This window comes from Heterocephalus glaber, unplaced genomic scaffold (assembly GCF_053883595.1).
Source record: "Heterocephalus glaber isolate CG9 unplaced genomic scaffold, H.glaber_assembly_v1.0 deba00001531, whole genome shotgun sequence".
Lineage (NCBI taxonomy): Eukaryota > Metazoa > Chordata > Mammalia > Rodentia > Bathyergidae > Heterocephalus > Heterocephalus glaber.
The window spans coordinates 17173597-17194652 of record NW_028258329.1 but is presented as its reverse complement, the minus strand read 5'-3'; the positions used below and the strand labels follow the sequence as shown (position 1 = coordinate 17194652).

General features: G+C 41.5%; 1 protein-coding gene across 8 annotated transcripts in view; it reads left to right on the top strand.

Annotated features, from left to right (window-relative positions):
• The window catches only part of Ntrk3 (neurotrophic receptor tyrosine kinase 3), a 381061-nt gene that overhangs the window by 334539 nt on the left and 25466 nt on the right, over positions 1-21056 (top strand). For 5 of the 8 annotated variants that reach the window (XR_015441744.1, XR_015441746.1, XR_015441745.1 and 2 more), the window contains one exon: positions 1853-1927. The exons of the other annotated variants lie outside the window; for them this stretch is intronic. Coding sequence is in view for 2 of the 5 variants with exons in the window: in XM_087188362.1 (XP_087044488.1) it covers positions 1853-1927 (75 nt within the window). In the remaining 3 variants the exon portion in view is untranslated. The remainder of the gene's footprint in view (positions 1-1852; positions 1928-21056) is intronic. 8 annotated transcript variants of the gene reach the window in all.

The window sequence follows — 21056 nt, the reverse complement described above, 5'->3', positions numbered from 1 at the left end:
GTAAGTCTCCCCTGGAGAGTTTATTGGCGACTGAAACATGGAGTGGTCGAAATAAACTCACCATGGCTGCCTCTTGCTTTCCCCTTCTCAACAGCCGGTTGAAAACTCTCTTGGAAAGTCCCCCAAAAGGGAGTCTTCTTTGAATCCATCTCTTCTTCACCTACCTGCTATGACATAGCACCTGCATGTCACTTGATCTTTGCACTTTGGCAGGAACTACCCTAGTACACAACTTGGTGGCTCCGACACCTGGATCAGCACATGCATCTTCAAGCTCAGGGCCATGCTACACATCTCCTCCTCCTCCATCTACATCCCACCCACTACTTGTTTAAGGGACCTGAGTGAATCCTCATCTCTTCAAAGTCTAAATTTCTCACCTGGCCCACTGGGCTCTCCGCATTCTGCCAGACTCCTTCCTCACCTCTCCCACAAGAAACCCCTGAGGGCCACCCTAGCCTGTCTGCCTCTTGCTCTACAATACCACTCTCACTTTTCCCATTGCCGAGGTCTTGTGTCCATTCCTGGGGCTGCCATAGCAAAGTGCTGCACAGTGGGTGCTTTAACATTAGAAACTTATTTGCTCACAGTTTGGAGGCCACAAATCCAAAATCAAGGTGTAGGCACATTTGTTTCCTTCTGAGATCTGTCTCTTTGACCTGCAAATTCCTGACTTCTCCCTGTATCCTCAAGTGGGCCTTCGTCTGTAAATATGTGTCCAAATTTTCTTTTCTCATAATGCCATCAGGGGTATTAGATTAGGACTTTTCATAATGACTTCATGTTACCTTAGTTACCCCTCGAAGCCTTATCTCCACTTACAGTCACATGCTGAGGTCCCAGAGGGGTTGGACTTCAACACAATAGGTTTTTTAGTTGGGGGGTGATTTCACCCATAAGACCTTTTCACAAATGGCCATATGTCCTTTCTTCCTCTCCCTCTTTACTCCTTCTCTCTGTCTGTCCCTCGCCACCATGAGACATCGTGGATTCCCCACTTCATTGTCTTCATGGAAGTTCTCCTTGGCCCCAACTTTTGGGTTTATGTACCTGGATGCCTGCCTCCTCCTTGAGTCCTTCTGGATGGCTTCTCTTGCTCTGGCTCCACTGAGAGCAGAGGCTGTCACTTGTCCTTTACACACAACTCTTGACAGGAGAGGCACTTGTTAAGTTACCTTGAGACATCCCTCTAAGGCAGTCTAGTTCAGCCCCTCCATTGCCCTCTTGGGAAGGCTTTCCTGGGTGGGATGCAGAAGACCAGCCTTTAACTCTGTTGATGTAGAGGAGGAGGAGGGTTCAGAGTCCACGCCAGTGATATTCAGCTAGCTCACCTCCTCTCCAAATTGGAGAAATAATAATAGGATCTGGGAAGCTCTAAAAATAGCTGTGAACTCAAGGATTTTCTGCTAACACCGTTAGGAGTTTGAGAGAAAGTACCATTTCTTTGATGTAAGAGGTTGAAAATTCTATATAAAACTCATTCCCTTCCAGAGTGAGAAGCTTACCTGTCAGGAGGAGAGCTGAGCCCTTGGAGAGAAACCCATTGACTCTTGGTGGCCCTCACAAGAAGAGAGCTGGGTGTCGTGGCCTAGAATTGTGTGTTGGCTGGGCTGTGAGTGGCTTTTTGGGTGGACTCCTGTGTGAGGAACTTGCGGGTGGAAGGCCATTGTCAACTTTCTTGCCTAGAGTGTGGGAGAGCTGTTTGGAGGTCTGCTCAGGAGGGATACCCCCTTCAGTTAAAGAAATGCCACTCCCTTTTCTTCCCTTCATCCATCCTCAGTCACATCCTTCCTCTCCCTTCACCCCTTTTCTTCTCTCTCCTCTCCCTGCTCTCTGCCCCATTCACTGTCAGGAAGGGCTATGCCAGAAGGGCCCAGTCAACGTGTCATGGCAGCGGCAGAGGCTAGCAGCACCGACAACTTCCACAGTGAGTCTGGATTTCATTTCTGGGGCCAAGGCTGGGCAGAGCTGTTCCCATACTGACTGACAGCTTGCAGGCTTTGGAGAGGAACTTCCATGGGCTGAGGGCTGCTCCAACCACTTTCTGCCTCCCAAGATGGGGACATCATTTCATTTCAATGGAAGTTTCCTGCCAAAGTCATAGGTGTGCTTGGGATGTCTCATGGGGAGGTAGCATGGTCGGGTGGCGGGCCATGACCTGCTAAAATCCAATGCACAGTGGGGATGGCCGCCAGAACTCAAAGGGCTGCAGGGCTTGTGGGCAGGCCTGTGAGTCTGTGGAGGCTGGAGGTACTGCATGGATGGTGGTTTGGCTGCTTTCATGCCTTGCAAGAGGTGTGTCCTTGAGTTGTGCCTGTACTTCGGGTGCCTCCCTTTGAGGAGCTAAGATCATCCTTAACACATAGGTCAGAAGGTCTGAAGACAGGAAGTCTCCCTCTGAATAACTGAGGACAATTTTTACTAGCCTATAGGACTGAGTCATATCTGCTAGCATTTGAGGGGAAATTTTTACCCTCCCTACTTTGATTTCTATGGTAATTTCTGGCAAGGTGGTGGATACACTGCAGCATTAGTTGAAGTTCCATCTGTCTTGCCTTGCTCTGAAAGCTGAATTGAATGGTTTCCTTTCATGCTTTGCCTATGGTTCTTCTCCTTGTGTTTTGTGAATGATCCACTTGGAAAAATACAGCCACAAAATTTAGCTTCCTGGCCTTAAACTCCAGCCCAAGTCCTACTTGTCATCTTAAGGTGCTTTCCCACCAGCCAGAGGCTGTTTCCAAACACTGAGGTTGTTGTTGAGTTGATTTAGAAGTGAGAAGCTTCAGCTTCTTAATATGAGATATTATCCTGATCCTGCAGGTGCCTGGGGATGCTCTTACAATTGCATTCATTTCTCTCCTGATTTAGTTAGGGAGGTAAATTAAGCATAGCCTCCCAGATTCTCTCAGGGCAGCAGTTACACAGGCTTCTCATCTTGACACTGATCCTAATAATGGCTTCCCTTTAGGAGTTCTGGGGGCTTTGTATAGCTAGACCCTATCAGAACAGGCATGTTTGCCAGCCTTGGGAGAATTTTGCAAGCAGGGTCATATGAGAGCTTAACCTCCTCTCACGTTTGTAAAATAAGTATGTGTATTTCACCCACATTAGAATCCAATTCTCAATTTCAAGAGTTTACAAGTTTTATTTAATGTATCAGATTGGTCAAATTTGTGAATTCAATTAAACAAATAATTTATGATTTGTTTGTGCATGTGATTGTCTAAACTTAGATATTTCTGAGAGTAGAAAAGCAAGGTATTAATAATTAAATGGGGACTAAGGGCATAAATTTAGACCTTCCCTGGTAAACTGGGACATACAGACACTTCTCTATGTATCGAGCTATTCTAGATGCCAAGAATACAACTGTGAGTAAAACAGGTAAAAATCTGTGCCTCTAATAAGGGAAATAGAAGATAAAGATAAACTAAGAAACATAGTCAGTTAGAAAGTGACAGGTCTTTAGAAGAAACATAAAGCCGAGGGAATAAAAATAGGTGGCTGATGATGGTAGTAGTAGTGATAGTGGTGATTGTGGTGGTGGTGGTGTGTGTGTGAGTGTGCGTGCACAGTCACGTGTGTGTGCCATTTTTGATAGGGGTTCAAAGCAACTGAGTTGCTTCAAAAAGATGATATAATTTAGTTCACTTAATTTCTCCAAGGAGTTTTGCGGCTCAGCTAAAACTTTCTGAAGCAAATCAGATCTGAAAAGTCCAAGTCCAAATGAAGAAATATAAACTTCAGCATAACAAGAAGCAAAGTTAGGGGCCTGAGGCATTGGGAGCTTACTTTGTCTGCTTGGTGTTTAGCATGGTTTCCTGTCCCACTGGTAATGCCGAGTGGGCATCAGAAGGTGAACAAAGCTGGATTCAGTCATTTGTACAAAGTGTCTCCATCTGTGGCCCACACTGGCCATTCAGGATATCTTCAGGTCCTTCCTTCTTTCATCCTTGAGGATGGTGTGTCCTTGGGGGTGGAGATGACCTCTTATATTTCCCGAGCAACCACTCCTATCACTTTGCTAGAGGCTTTGAGTAGTGTAATTAATTTAATCTACACTGTTACCATGGAGAAGTTATCCTACTTCCACTTTAAGGATGAGAGCACTGATGTTTAAACACAAAACTAGAAGGTAGTGGAGGCAAGATTTAAATCCAGTTTGACTCAAGTTGGTAATCCTGCCTTTATGAGCTAGTCTCAGCATCTGTTCCTAAGCAGCGATTCGCAGGACATGGGGAAGGAAAATAGAGGTAGGACTTCCAGCATTACCCCGAGGTCCTGTGTATGGGCTCATCTGCATGGCTGGATCAAGGGCAGAAGGTATGTTGGGGTGATTGTCCATGTCTTTGCTGACTGTGCATGAAGACAGTGATTTCTGCCGCTTCAAAGTGTCATTGCCACTGGGAATGGGGATGGGCATGGCAAATCTTTTGGGCATGAGAATAAGTCTTCTGTGGTAGTGTCTGTCTAAAGCAGAGCTGGAAGGAGGGCCACTGCATGGTATGTGTGTCCCAATAACGGGGGTGGGGTGAATGCATGCAAAGTTCTGAGATTGGACAAAGGATTTTTGACAGGGTTTTGAGTGAAGAGGTGAATTTGAAGATAATTCCAAATTCTTGTCTACCTTTATGAATGGAATCCACTGACTGACCTCATCCATTCTTGGGATGCTATTAGCAAGAAGCAAGCAGGATGTCTCTGGATCACATCTCAGATATCAGGGTTATATTTAACATCAATATTACTGTGTAACTTTATATTTATTTGTGGTGCACTTTCATATATTTCCCAGAAAAAAGTAGGTAACATTTTGTTTTATACATAAGGCAGGGTCCTAAGAAGGTTAGTAGCAAGGAAATCACCAGTTAGATGCACAAGACAGACCTGCTACAACAAAGTAAAAAATTATTTTGGGATGTAAATATTTTCCCATTTTTCTAAAGGGGGATCTTCCCACATGCATTGCTATTATTTCCTTGGGCTTCTAGCATATGTTTATTCCAGGTCTCAGTGAAGATCAAGGCAGTGTCTTGTTCAGTTTCACAATAAGTGCCATATAGATAGAGAAAAGTTATTACCCCTGTTATTTGTCAAGGATTTTGTTTACCATCACAATGCCAACATCACAGGAAGATCCTGGTGGCACTTGAATACTCCTCACTGTGGTCTTCTTACTATTGGATTATGAGTACCTTATCAAAGACTGTTCTTTAGTTTATGGACTATTGCCTAGTTTCTCCCTTCACTGTAATACTCAAGGGCTAAGGAGCAAATTTTCATTGTCTTCCTCCATGGGACATGCCTCTCTGACTTTTCTTTCTGAATCTTCTCCCTGATAAAAGCTAACAAGTGAAGTAATTTTCTTTTCTCCTCAAATCCTAAGCCATCCTATCATCAGCTGGCTTCTCTATTCTGCATCTGTATGCTCTGTAGAGCCCCAGTTGGGAAGAGGGGTAAAAATTAGAAATGTCTGGGTATATTTCTAGCTGACAAGAATGTTCCTTCTTTTTCTGGTTACCTATGGCCAACTCTGCCACTAGCACATACAGGGGATGATTAATTCTAGGAAGGATTTAGTTCCAGCTAGAAAGACCATGCTCAAGCTTTAGACACAAGTCTAATAGGACATTGTCACAGGTATGCTTCAGTCCAGCAGCCTTCAGTCCTTCAGTCCAGATCTTATCATAGGCTCTTCCTTTATATCAGTAAGCTGGGAGCATGGTGGGGCATGGTGTCTCCCCACCCAAGCAAATCCAGTTTTTCAAAGGAAACTGAAAACACATACCTGTCTCTGCATGGCAAAGACATGAGGAATGTTTGGAATAAGCTTTGTTTGCCCTTCTCCACGTGAATGTTGTTTTTGGCTATCATTGATATTGTGAGGTTGGACTGAGTGCCATGAAGTTGTCTCTAAGCTAGAGAGCATTCTAAAACTTTGATGGAGTGAAACACCAACATTGTTCACAGCTCTGAAATTATGGGATAGGGTTGTTCGGCTTTTCAAAATTGCTATCTCAAATCTTGTGATTTGAGATAGTTAAGATTGGTCTTTTGGAGAAAACTAATACATTCTTCTGGATGAGATGCCTCTTAATTTATGTGGTATCTCAAGTCTTTGTAAATTCAAGATTAGTTGTGTATGGCCAGGACCACTCCTTTGGGTTTAACCTAGAGATTTATCCAAGATAAGAACTCTGTTCATTACAAGGTATTTAACCTTTGAGCTCCTAGCTCACTTAGTATTTTGTTCTCTGCTGATCTGAACAGTGTTTTGGAGCAGAGCAGGCCCTTTCATCACAACAATAAGGGTTGCCTTGATTGGGTTGGCATTCAGGTCTTTACACGAAGGAGCAGAGGGAACCATAGGGAAGATGACAGAGGAGGGGAGGCAATCTTCTGCCTATTTCAGTCAAGACTGCCCCAAGGAAAGTTGCCTTGGCCTTAGGATTGAATTCTACACTCCTTTATCTGCATTTTAATCTTCAAAGTTGGTCAAATCCATTTGCTTCAGCATTTGTTTTGGGACAAAGATTCCTGGTAAATCCATATGTTTGGAAGAATTGTGTGCCAACCTCCTGTCTGAAAATGCTGGTAGGGATGATACGAATTTCACTGTCTCCAGGCTGGTGTTTACCTTTCTTGAGCATTAGTTCATCCCTCAGGTTTTTATTGCTCCCTCCCTTCCCGCCACTGTGGCTAGCCCTAATGGAAGGTAAATGTCTGCTGTGGTCTCCAGCCCAATGTGTCTGGGCGAAAAAGCATATCACTAGGGCTGATGCAGCCATACAAGGAGAACTGTCAATGCAGATGCTGGCATCAGAGCCACATGCTGTGAACTGTGTCCCGTGATGCTTTGTGACAGGTGAAGTCTTGGCATGTGGGTGTTGCCATGCAGGAGGGGAGGGAAAAATGTCCATTGCGATTCTGACCTCCCTGGGCAGATCGATTTCTTTCTGGGCCTCTAGAAGCTCTATATCTCTCTTCTTATGTTCATTTCTAGTAGACACTTTATTCCCTAAAATAAAGACCAATTTAAATGATTAATTTTCCAGTGTTTTATCAGAATTCTTTTATCTGTGACAGAAAACATAACCTAAGCTACTTTAAGCAAAAAAGCACTGTGGTGTCATAATAATAAAAATGTCCAGGTTTAGACTTATTTGTGATGTTTGATTCATTTTAAGACCCAAATACTGACTGCCACTAGGCTCTGTACATGTTGCGTCCCCTCTCCTTCCTTTCTTCTCATCTCCATTTTTTCCTATAATTCTTCCATCTCCTTCTGCCTCCTTCTTTTCCTTCCCAAGACAATGACATTAGAGAAAGAGACATTAATGGAAAATGGATATCCAAACAATCAAGGGTAATAAATTTTGAAAGTTATGATGATAAATGCTCTCAAAGTTGAACACATTACGCAGGACCTAGGTGGTTAGTAATGAAGAGTTGTTTTCAGCAGGGAGCACCAGCCATTGCAAGCTCAGCTGACCCAGTGAAAGATCATCAGAACCACTCCACAGCTGAGCTTCGTATTATGCAGAGAAAAGCTGCAGGGAAATGACCAAGGAAGCAAAGCCCATGGCTGGCTGCTTTTTCTAGTCTGTCTACAAGGAATATAGGACATATTCTGGTGTCATCTTTTTTAATGCTTTCTGGTCTGATGTGGGCTCCCATCTTACTTAATTGCATGTGCTGATTTAGATATTTCAGAATGAAAATCCCCTTTCAGCTTTTATGGCTGTTTTTATAGAAATCAGGTTCTAGAATTTCTATACCATTTTCTAAAATTTGCCACCCTAACAATCAGTTTATATACCCTGAAACATTTTTTTTCCTAGTAAGTCTTCTTTAACTTGGAAATGTATAGCAGTTTCAACTTGTTGGTGCATAAGAATATTGATTTTTGAAACTGAATAATTTAGGTATAAGATTTGGATCTTTTACTCTTCAGCCTTTTGGAATAAGCTACTTAATCTTTTTCCTTTCCTCTTTTATTCCTCCCTCTCTTTCTTCCTCAATGCAATGCTGATGATGACAGTAACTTCCAGAGTCAGTGCATTTGGGGAAGATTGAATGAAGCAGTGCATTTTAACTCTTTAGCATACACCCTGGCATAATAAACACTCAGTAAGTTGTTGTTCTATATTCCTGTTCACTGACGCAAGACTTCCACCTCTGGCTCCATTCTGGAAATGCTAAATTCTTCCTACCTCTGTTATAATGCAGGCTAGAGGTGTAGATAAATTAAGATGAGGGCCTTTACTCTTGAGGATTACCTACCTCAATACTTAACTAGCTCCACCTTTTGGGGGCCCACTAGTTGACCCTGAGAAAGTTACTTCATCCTAACCTCAGTTGCCTGGAAACAAGAAGTCCACTTATATGCTTTTGGACACATGAATGTGTATAGCAAGAGTAGGAATGTCTTTGAAAAAAAAAAAACAAACTAAAGTCTATCCAACTGTTTGCTGGCTTAGCATGTAAGACTTTCTCCTGTGTTCATCCTCCGAGCATCTTCAGAGCAAAGACTTTTGACCTTAAAGGAGAAGCCAAGAGGTAGGGCTTGTTTATGAAGGGAGAAGGTGCAGCCCACAGCTGCAGGCCTCAGATGGAGGCCTGGGAAGCCACATGCTGTGTGGAGGTGTGGCTGCACCATGCTTTTCATCTGCCACTGCCCTCAGCCCACGCGTCTCTGCAGAGAGGCACCCTGGGCCCAGGTGCAGAGTAGGGGGCTGTGAGGAAGTCAGTGGGGCCCAAAGCTCTAACCTTCTCCCAGAGCTGGGAGGGGCATCCAGAGGTTATCCCGGCTCTGCTTCATCGACTCTTCATGTTTTGGAACCAGATGATACTTAAAGGTCAACTAGTTCAGCCTTTTCCTGCAATCACCAATTTCATAGATGAGGACGCTGGTGCCTAGGGAGGAGGCAGGTGGTGTGATGTAACCCTCAGACCCCAGAGTGCCGAGCCCTGGCCCTTGCTCTCTTTGGCCTGCCCACAATGAACACACACACAGGCACGTGCACACATACACATGCTCCTCTGGAAATTCAGGCTGCTGGCACTGCAGGTATTAAGAAGGCCCTCATGATGAGCTTTTGTTCAGGGCTCTTGGCATATAGAGTCAGATGAGAAAATTATGCTTTGGACAAATTTGTGTCTTTTTTTAGCAGAGTGAAATCTTAACAGTCCTTTGGCCCAACTATATCATTAGTGAAAACGTGAGCATTGAGAGCAAAAAGTACAGACTGCCAGGACCACAGCGTGATACATTGATGCAACTGAGATGGAAACTCAGACGACCTGACTCTTAATCCAGTGCTGTTTGGACTCGATTCCATGGCTTCCCTCCATGGTAGATCTTCTCTCTGGCTCCCTCCCTTCCAGGATGCTGGAGATGTCCCCTGTCTCTATCAGTACCACTTCCCTGGAAATTCTCAGGGGAGAGCTTAACTAAGAACTTGGGATGCTTGTGTTTCTTAATCCCTTTGTAGTTCACAGAGTGCTTCACCTGCTGTTATCACCCATCCTCAGGCCTCCCTGTTATTTAACCCTGTTATTTTTTCTAAGTCAAATCCTTATCTTTCGATGGAGCTGAAGAACTTTATCCACGGCTTCACAGGTATGGGTCTGCAAGTGATCTGTAACTCTCCCTCACACTCCAAGCATCCTTCCTTTAGAATGGAAAGGGCTTGTTTCATGACTCAATGAACATCACACTTTCCACTGAGTGGGAAGGTGCATTCAGTTCCCAGGCAAGCTATGGGTCTATGGAAGTACCATTTTGTTCACTTGTTCTTGTCCTCATCGGAGCTGCTCTGGCAGCCAAGTCAGTGGATGGCCTGGAAATTCAGCTCCAGCTCAGAACAGCTGGATCAGGCAGCTTGTAGTCTACAGAGGCCTTACATATTCTCTAGGTCATCTCCTTAGATGAGCCTCCAACTTTCTTTGCCTGGGGATGTAGTCGTAGATGGTAGTTTATGTTGTGGTATGTATTGTTTACTGAAGTAATTAAAATATGCAAAGAGTTTCCTGTGCCCCCACCCTTTGTGCCTCTTTCCAAGCTACTTCTGGCATTTTCAGTTGGCAGTTAATAAAACAAAAGAGGGGCCCAAGGGCTTAAATCTCCTTCCAAATAGAAAGATTAATTTGGAGTGATTTGGAAGGACTAGATGTCACCTTTGGCGACAACCATGTCTTTGTGGCCGATCTGTGCCACCTGCAGGACGAGCCCTAACTGGAGGAGGAAAATCAATGATGGAGAGAAGAGAAAGGGGTGGGGTCTGGTTCATTTATTGCAGCAGCACAAAACCAGAGAAGACTGCTCACCTTTCCACAGGGCAGCCCTACACGGAAAGAGTGACAGTCACAGACACTGGCTATTTACTTCCCAATCCAACTATATTACAATTATTACAGTAATAGTTACTTGCTAATGAATATTGAGGCTTACCAAGAGCCAGGAACTGGGCAGGTTTCCTGTGGATTATTTGTTTAGTTCCCATGGCCATTTTAGGAGACACATTCGAATTACTGTTTATTAGATGGGAAGATGGAGGTTCAGAGAGATGAAATGTTTCCTGAGGTCATGCAGCTAAGAGTTGGGATCACAGTGCATGCAACCTCTACTATAAAGTCTGTTTGTGAGTGGGCCACCTTCTTTTGCCATCCTGGGGTCCTGCTTCTCTAACCACTAATTCTTCTAATGGGTGATCTTACCCCTGCCCAGTGGTGCTAAGTGGTATGGGCAAAGTGCTGAATTTGCCTTGCCTCAGTTTTCCTCCCTACTGGCCCCCAAAATGCAGCAGCCTGCTTCCTCTCAATCCAGATGAACTCCAGAAACTTCTGCTTGTAAGGAATGAGAGACATGGGACTCACATCACACTCCCAGAGATGTGACAACATGATCACAGGGGGAAAACCCCAGAAGCAGTTACTAATGACAACGGGTGTCAAGCCAGGGATACAAGGAGTCCCTGACATTGTAGGAAGTAATGCTACATCTTAGCACTTTTGAGGGTGGTTTCATGTTGTTGGCTATGCTTTGTACACATTCCTCAATTAGTCCTCACAAACTCTGTCTGAGATAAATGTGGCCAGGAACACCAAACAGAGGTTTCTGTGCTTTCTGCTTTTAGGGCAGTAATTTGAGGCCCCGGCAATGGTTGTGCAAACTTGTCCCAGGATCCATGCCTTGAGGGCACAGTGTGTTAGGCTTTTGGAACCTTGGAGCTAGAAAAAAGTCTTCAGTGAATCAGGCCTGATCACCTAGTGTCTCAACCAAAGCTTGAGGGTTGGCATTCAGCCTGGGCTTACCTGGAGATGCGGTCTCACTGGCTTATGAGCGAAAGTATTCTACCAATTGTTAGAAAAGCCCTTGCCCTCATAGCACCTATGGTGTATATCTCCTGTCTGTTTAAGCTCCTAATATTCTATAACAGTAGGATGGAGCGCCATCGTTTTCAGACTGGTAGGATGTTCAGTTCATGGGAGGTATTATTATTATTACTATTATTGTCATTGAGAAGAACTAGTGGAGTCAATTCCTGGCTAAGTTTGCCTTTTGAAGAAAAAGACTCCACCTCATTGCTTACTTTGTTAAAGTCAAATCATCTTCTTCCTTTTTTCTCCTGCCCACGAGGCTTCACTCACAAGATACATAGTCACTGAGCATAGGCCAAAAGAAGCATCGCATGTTCTAACCAGCCACTCTTCTCTGCAATTCATTTTAGCCAAGCTTTTCTAATTAGCCTGGATCCAAGGATCCAGACTGGTAGCTACACAGATCCTGGCAGTTCCTTAAAATTGCTCCCAGTCATTTTAGGTAGAATTATCCTCAACTTACAAAACTCATAAAGAGAAATACTTGGAATGTGGCAATGGATTGCTTCTAGCTTGAGCTCTGCATAGATTGACGGTCTGACCTTTCATCCTTAAACTGGTTTTTCATCCATGAATCAGAGATGCCTCATCATTGTAAGAGGTCTTTGGACAGAATGTCCAAGTCCATGGAAAAACCTGAGAAATGCTCTATAATAATGTAAACCTTACCATTGAGAAAGTAGCAGCATCATCCAAGGGCCATTCAGATTCAAAACAATAGCTATATGCCTGTAAATTGCCTCTGTCTCATTTACTATCTCACTTTATTCCTATATGTGTTCTAGTAAGTGTGTTATTATCCCCATTTTATATACAAGGAAGCTGAGTCTTCTAGATGTTAAATAGATTCTCGAAGGTTGCTTGGCAGGTGAATAGCTTTAGCTGAGTTATAGGGTATTTCCTTTGTTCCTCATCTATACATTTTCAATGTGGGTTCTCATAATTTTTAGATTTTGTGTGGCAACTAAGTGTTGAGCAAAATTCATATTGTTTTAAAGAGATTACTTTATTTTGGCTAAATAAGTTTGAATCTAAACTGGAATCTAATTGTTAGTGCCTGGGCTATATTAGGTAATCTTTTAAAAATCTAACATCATTAGGAGTATTTATCTTGCCTTAATTTATACATGTGTATAATAATGAGCACTTGAGATGTGGGCAGATCAGTATGAATTTAGTGTGATCTGTGGATCAGAGCAAACTTGAGGCCTCCAGCTTAGTTCAGTGAATTGAATTCTTTTAACATCTCTAAAGTTTGTTTCCCCTAGAAGATTTTAGTGCATCCAGGAGGCTCCAGTTGAGGCACTCAGAAAAGAAAGTAAGATCCAACTTATTCTTCAATGTACATTTTTGGACTTGCAGTATTTGCTCCATAAAAATTATATTGCTTAGGGGGAGTAAAGGACAATGAGGTTTTTGAATGAATGCCAGCGTATAGATAGTCAGAATTTAGAAAGGGGAAAACAAAAGGAAAAGTTGTAAAAGGTGTGTGTTCCTGGAGCTCCTGTCTGAGAACTTTGCTCTTGGCAGATGCAGCTCTAGGTAAGAGAATTGGGAAGAATCACAATGGGCTTATTTACCTTCTAGGCTCATGCTGCTAAACAGCTTGGCTCTTAACTCCTTGTAGTTTTGGATGACTCCAAGGGTTTTCTAATTCTGAGGCTAGAGGCTCAGACTGAGACAGTCATTTCTCTGAGATTCTGCTAAACGGATGCCATTTGGGTAAGCTGTCACAAAGCCTGCTCTGAGGGAGCAATGCTATAATGATGTCTTTCTGGGTTCTCTCTGCACCTTCCCTCCAAAGAATCCAAGCACCTACTAGACTTGGGGCTGAAATGTTCAATTCATATCAACAAGAAGCTAGGTAATAGTCTGTTCCACTCTCTTGGGAAGAGGAGAGGCACGAGGAAGACAAATAGTTCTGACTTGATAAATCAGAGGTCCAATGTCACTGTAAGAAGAATCTGAATCTTTCCCACCGAGTTTCCCTGCAACGGAAACCAGGTAATTTCCATAGCTGGGTAAAGCCACAGATGGACATATATTTGCATCCCCAAGGAATCCATCCACAAAACCTGGAGAAAACAAGGTGACCCAAAGTCCATGTACATAAAGGTGGGAGAAAGGAAACTACAGAACTAAACTTTAATCTTCATAACACTCAATCTATGTATTTTTATTTGCATATTTTTGTGTATACATGCTATACCCCAGCAGTAAGTTTACATTAAAAAAGAATGAAACCCTAGGACTTAATTTCATTTTATTTACTATCCTGGTGACCTTAGGCAAGATACTACCTCTCTTCTGGTCAAGGTTTCTGGGTCTGGAGGTGGATGAGGTCATTTCCAAGGTCCTTTCCAGTCCTATGTGCTTAGGAACTGGGGCTGTAATGGTGCATCTCTCCTTTTGAATTTGGGGAGTTGGTCAGGGTGTGGTTACAGGCAAATTGGTATCCCAAAGACATGCCAGGAATCTGGGTGGCATCTAAAGAGAATGTAGGTTCAGCCAGCAAAGAGAATGCCTACTTAATGAACAAATAGGGCCCAGAGAGTAAGTTGAAGAACTGTTTCACAGTACAGCATGCAAAACTCAGAGTAGTGAAACAGAGATGGGAGGGAGAGGAGCAGAGGAAGGGAAAGAGGGGTTGGTAGGAACTTGGGAAAGTTTCTGAAGGACTATTTCTAAGGCTCTGGAGGGTTCCCATATATGTGTGGGTGTGGAGGGAACTATTAAGAGAGTCCAGCAATTGGAGAGGGTAGGCAGTTAGAAGGACTAATTCCAGGAAAGGATTAATTTCCTTCATTTTGGAAGGAAAGTTTGTAGGCCGTCAGCAAAGCTAATCAATGGGTTCAGAGTGCAATTATTTATTTTTGTTGGATCTCATGAGACAGAACACTTTGGAAGAGGACCTAGTATGCTTCTTCCTACTACAGGCCATTTATTTCTAGAAATGTCCGAAGGAGGTTTCACCAACCCCATGTGATCAAGACATGACAGGCCTGTGTTCTGTATCTGTATCTGCAACTATTCACACAAAGCACATGTGTTGACATACACCTGTGTTCATGCAAACATCCTCTCTCCTGATACATAGGTGTGTGTACATATAGTGCTCTATAAATAGCAAATACTGATGTGCATCCTCTGGATGTGAAATCTTCAAACTCTCTGAAGCAAGCATGGCAACCATTTTAACCACTTACCAGTCCAATTATTTAAATACAGGATGACCACACATTGCATATTTTTTCATTAATTTTTATAAGATAATATAATAGAAAATATAAAAATGACAATTTTATCACGTTTATTTGATACAAGAATCGACTGGTTGAAATGACACCTGCCTGAGTGACCCTCGGGATAGTATGTAAACACATGCACTGCCTGAGTGACCCTTAGGGTAAACTGTTATTTGGTGAAAGACTGTAGTGGTGGCTGCTGGGACTGCAGCTAGTACAATATTATATTAGGTGATTGCCACCCCTGACTGATGCTCCCCTCAGACATGACTGAGCAGGGTGACAAGAAGCAAAGCCTGCTGGGGCATGTATGAAATAGCTTTCAAGGGATGAAGAGGGCATATACTAAGCTTTTCATTTTCTCTCTTGATGCATTTGAAGTTTCTTTTTTGTGCTAAGCATGCAATCAATGTTAATGTAACATTAAGATAGAATAAATAAAAAAATAATAGTACATAAATGACAGTTTCCCCATTAGACCATCTTGGCATTAACGCATGTTGCAAAGTTTTTACAACTTTTTACATTTGCTTTCTCAGAGATGTGCATTGTCCTCTCATTTACTTCCATAGGTTCTGACTCAACCCATAAAGATTGGTAAATACAGAGGACCCTTGACTCCTTCCACTGGTTCAGAATTAGTACAACTTCCGAATGCATGTTTGCTCACCTTTACTGGATCTCTATGTGGAATAGGGGTTATTGTGTCTCTTTTATATGTCATCAGAGTTGTGTGAGGATACATACTTGAAATCTCTGGCAGGGAAACAGTCTTTTGTGTGTTCTTTGGATTCCACTAGCTGCCTCAATATCTCTGTCATTAGATAGAGAGGCTGAGAATTTTCTAGAGTTGAGCTGAATCTCTCTTTAACCTAGGGCAGTGGGTTCCTTCTAGCAGCAAAGTCAGAGTCACTCAGTGGGAACATGCAAGATGATAATTCCCTGCTCAGAAAAGGATAGCTTAGAAGAGAAAGGACAGTTGAGGGTGGAGAAGTGAGAGGTCTGCAGGGTGGTGGTGGCAGAGCATTTTGTCCCAGTGGGAACTGGAGCCTGAGAGCCATGGCCATTCCACTGTCTCCACCCTGCTGTGTCACTTTCTTCTGGCCCTCAAGGGCAAGGCTGAGAGCAAATACCAAGGATTGGAAAGACAGAAGTGGGATTTGGGGTTTTAGGCAGGCACTTGAGGGTGGAAATGAAGATGTTGCTCTTGGCTCCATATTTTCCCATTCATTCCCATTATCATCTGATGGCCTGAAGATGGGTAGGATGCAGGCTTAGGGAAAGACAAGAGACGTGACTTGAAACTTTTCTCTTTCGTACACTGAGTCTCCACACCAGTGGCCTTCAAACTTTTGTGCCCCTAAAACATTTTGAAAAACCATATATGACCCTTGCATATTTTAAGTTGCCATCTAGAATCTTCAACACAATTTTAAATAGTTGCAAGTGATGCCATTTCCAGAATATTGTAAACACTGGCATTAAGAAAATACATCATTCCTTTAATGCATCTAATGAACTTTAAATACCAAAGCAATTTGGTACAGCATCTATTAAACACATGAACAAGTTCTTAAACAGTCAGTTTTACATGGCTCCTTTTTCGTCATGATTTTATATTTTCATTCCAGTTACCCCATTGAATTTTATCCTTATTTAATTTAGTTTTATGCTTGAAAGCCTTTTACTGGCCACTCTATCATAATCTACTGTGACCAAAATATGCACGAAGATTTAAATTTAATTTTTAATGTCCAATGACCGTAAGTTTGTAAATGTTAAGGGTTTTAGAATTGAGTATCATTACCAATATTAGTACGTAAAAGCAAGCAGTTGATCAAAATATCTCTATATATCAAAAGTTTTGATGAATATGAAAGATAAAAAGTTAAATTTTGATGGAAAAACATCCCATGATTTTCTGTTACTCTACATATTCATTAATAGATGCAGTGTTATTTATCTTTAAGATTAGAAAGATTCAGGAACAACTCTGTCCTTGTTTTCATTTTCATAGATGCAAAAAACAAGAAATGTTGTATACATTAAAGAAATAGATAGGAAAAGAAGGGACTCTTGTTATTAAAATGTGATGCAATTCTTTGAACTCTCTGGTTATTTGCCTAAATTCACATATTGGTCTCTTATTAACAATCATTTTTAATATTTTAACTGATAATTCTTTGCCCAAATTTCATTTGTTTGAAAACATTAGAGACTACTCAGCTTGCAAATGGATTTGTTTCTCAGTCACTAGAGATATTCATTTTCAATGCCTATAACAATATTTCATAGTTTTTCCTTTGTACTCGGTAAGTTTTCATTCCTGAGGTTTAGTATAAGTGAGAAATTTCTATTTCTTCCTGAGAGTGGTATGTTGTGGGTTCAGGGAGTAATTGGGTGTATTGATTAGGATTCTCTAGAGGTATAGATTCAATATAAAATGCATGTATGATTATACAAGGGATCTATGAGGTAGGCTTATAGGTCAGAATAGAAGAGTTGAGGTGGCCTTCTGCTAGATCAGAGATGGAAGAAACCAAAATGGCTGCCTGTGTGCTGGAGAGCTAGAGGGTCCAGCAGCAGTTGAAGGTTGAAGGTTGAAAGCCTGGAATCTCACTGGAGGGTTACCATGGTGAGTCTGTGACAGAAGGGTGAAGAGTCTACATTGGAAATCTGAATTAGAAACCAAAGGAATTAAAGACCAAAGTCCAAAGAGAATGGTGAAAACTGGAGCTCCTCTGAAGAAAGGAGAAATTTTCCTTTTTTTTTTCTCTTTTTAGTCTGACCAGTCTACAAGTTTATTGGTTTGTGCCACTCACACCCTGGGTGGGTCATCTCCCTTCAGTTTATGGCCTACAGGCCAAACATCCACAGACACATCAGAATTTACTAATCTAGGCAGTTCCTACTCAAGTCAAGTTGACACATCACAATTAGCAATCACATTGGGTAAGAGTATCGCTAGGCCACAGGGCTTTTGAAGTTCACGTCTAAAACAAATCCATGCTAGAATTGGTGATTCACAATATCCCTCATGACTATCCTCACCTGAGTACATACTTGGAAGACCTCAGATATCCCCAAAGTTCTGAAGACCTGGGTTGGAAACCACTTCAGTGGGCTCTGTGTTCTATCCCTGTCTGTTTCAAGGGTTGGGAATTCTAGGCCTCATCCATGAAACAGCAGGGTCTTCTTTGTCAGGGAGTATAAGAATAACATGAGGTACATGTAATAAGTGCCCTTTCCTATCAACAGTAACAAAGCACTGGAAACAACCCAAGAGCCCACTAATGGGGGTTCATTGGGTAAACTATGGCACTGTTATATCCACAATCATATCCTTTACCAGGAATGAGTAAACACCAGTGGAGGAAGCAAAGCATAGAACAGGTAAGTGAATCTGCATCTCTGCTTGCTTGTATAAAAAGTAGTGGAAGAACCTGGGCCTCATGGCACACACCTACAAGTCCAGCACTCTGGGAAGCTGAGGCAGAAAGATTACAAGTTCCATCCCAGGCCTGTGAAGTTTGGTGACTTAGTGAAATCTTGTCTCAAAATAAAAAAATGAAGGGCTCAAAATGTAGCTCAATGTAAAAGTCCTGATTTTAGTTCTGATTACCACAAAAAATGGAACAAAATGAAATAAAATAAAAATTGTAAAGCAGTGGAAAAATAATAGAAAAAAACCAAAATTGTTTCCTGTAGGTGGAGGATGAGAATAGGATGGAGAGAGAAGGGATGAGATCATATTTTTCTTGAAAGTACCTTGTTTTGTTCTTTCCACGTTGAAATCATATCAATTCTTACATGATTTACAAGCATCATCAAATCAAACAGAAAGTAAAAAACAAAACAATTCCTAAAAATAAAAAGGAAAGTGGAAAAAAAGACTACACATGTATGCCGAATAGTTTCCCTGGTGTGAGAAACTGAAAGTGTAAATAAGGATTAAAACAATTAAAATGAATAATTGATAATTTGTAATAGGAAGAAAGGTTCCAAAGGGGTAGGGGAACTGGGAGGGGAAGGGGAAAGGAAAGAAGGGAAAGGAAAAATTATGAGAAAAGAAAAAAATGGGAACAAAGTCTATGTGAATAGGGAAGAGTGGAGGGGGTGAAGGGCGCACAGATAATGGGGAAAAAATAAGAACCAGGATATATTATGTACAGGTACAAGCACCCAATGATAAAATGTAAACGTATTGTATAACTAAAATGTACCTATAAAAGAATTTAAGAAAAAAACCGACTAATTAAGTTGGTGCTTCCTTATACAGAAAGAAAATTTCAAATGACTGAAATAAAGCTGAGAGCTGGAGGTGTGGGTCAGTGGTAGAGCATTGCCTAGTATGAATGAGATCCTCCCTTCAATCCCCAGCACTGCAGGGGGAAAAAGCTAGGTAGCATCATAGGAATCAATATTTTCAGCATGAGACAAAAGTAGAAATATAAAAGTCAAAAAAGTTAAGTGAAAGCTCTGTAATCCTAACTTTGAATTTAGAAAAACCTACACGAATTCATGTATTTTATCTTAAGAAGAAGTTTTTCCTAGCTATAAATTTCCTGCTATGAAGATCTAGAAATCATGCTTACTCCAGTAGCAATAAGCACGTCTAGGTTCCATATGGTGATCTCTGAATTCTGCTGTCCATCAAAAGGATCCAGAGATCTTTGGATCCAAGACTGGGGCAGGAAATGTACAAGATGATCCTAGAATATTCTTTCACATCAGAAAGCAAGGATGCTACTGAAGACTATTGAGGTTATGTGAGAAGATATAGGTACTATCTTTCAAGAGTTTATCATTAACCAAAGATGGGGCACCAGGCATCAAAAATAAGAGCTACAGTAGAACAAAACACTTATATGTGTTAAAAAGGAGCAAGTGTTGATGATGTTTTTCAGAAACAAAAGCTTTGGTGTTCTCATTGGTCACCTATGGTGAATGGTAGGGAATGAATTCATTACTCTAAGAACTAGTAAATAAAGGGAAAGAATCAAGCATTCATTTTGCCTGTCTATATAAGCTGTTATCAGTAACTGATGAAGGAACATTTTTATCTATAAAAGATTTCCAGCTAATATATGCAGAGGGACTGCTATTATTAGAATGTCACCCTTTTGCAACCACTAAAGAAATAATGGATGGACCTGGGTAATGATCATCAGCGACAGCTAAAATTGTTAGATGAAAGGAAGTTTCATGATGAGTGATCAGACTGAATCCACTGCTTAGTCTCAAAATCCCCAAACAGAAAGAAAGATCTACTTTGCCCTTGCTGTGTTGCAGAACTTGGAGCTGATTAGGAACTGACCAGTATAATCAAATATTATTGATTATAGAAAATGCAGTAGACTGAAGTCCATGTGAAATGACCCATGGGGATATAATGAATTGAACTAGAACATTCACGTTTCTGTGAAACAAATGGCTCAAAAAGAACGTGGGGCAGGGGGAATCCTATAGATTGAGACCTAAGAAACATTTCTAACTGCAATACGTAGATTTATTTTGGATCAAACTTTCTTAAAGCACTTAAGAACGTAGGAGAAATGTTAACATTGAATGATAATTGGAATTGAAGAATTATTGGTATTTTGATAATGCTAAAACAAAATATCTCTGTTAATTAAACAAAATATGTCTTCCAGGGCCGGGGATTTAGCTCAGTGGTTTCGCCGCCTGCCTTGCAAGCACAAGGACCCGAGTTCGATCCCCGGTACCAAAAAAACCCCCCCAAACCCAAAAAAACCAAAAAATATGTCTTCCAATCTTTGTATTCCTTTGAGTCTGATTCAGAGTGTATCAAACTTTCTCCACAAAGGACCACGTAGTAAATCTTTTAGGCTTTCATGTAGGCTGTGACACAGCTTAAAGGAGATGCTGATGTATCCACATACCCCTTTTTAAATGAATGAGAACAATAAAATATGTTTTCAATGACTTACACTTTAGTATACCCTAGACATGTTTACATATCTGTGCACACAGCTTTACTTTATTTCTTGCATACACTTTTAATGATGAACAAACACATCTTTGCCCTTAGAAACAATGAAATAACTGACTTCAACCAAATATTTTTGCATATATAAGCAAATATTTATCTCAGACTCCTTCACGTGCAATTGTTGGGTTTGAAGCCACTTGCATCTTTAGTGTAGACAGATTTTACAAAGAATCTACCCTCAGAAAAACCTCTCAATCTCACCAGTGTCATGGGCGAATAAGTCCTCATCACCCTCTCAAGCACCAGATAACATGTGTCCTTTTCAGTTTTTCTCAAATGACATTCAAATATGTGTCTCTGTTGTTTTATTTGGTATTTCTTCACATGTTTGTGGCCATTGGTATCTGTTTTGTGGGTCATCTGCTCTTAACCTTTCTTCACTTGTCTTTCTGTTAAGTTGTTTTCTCTAATTAGTT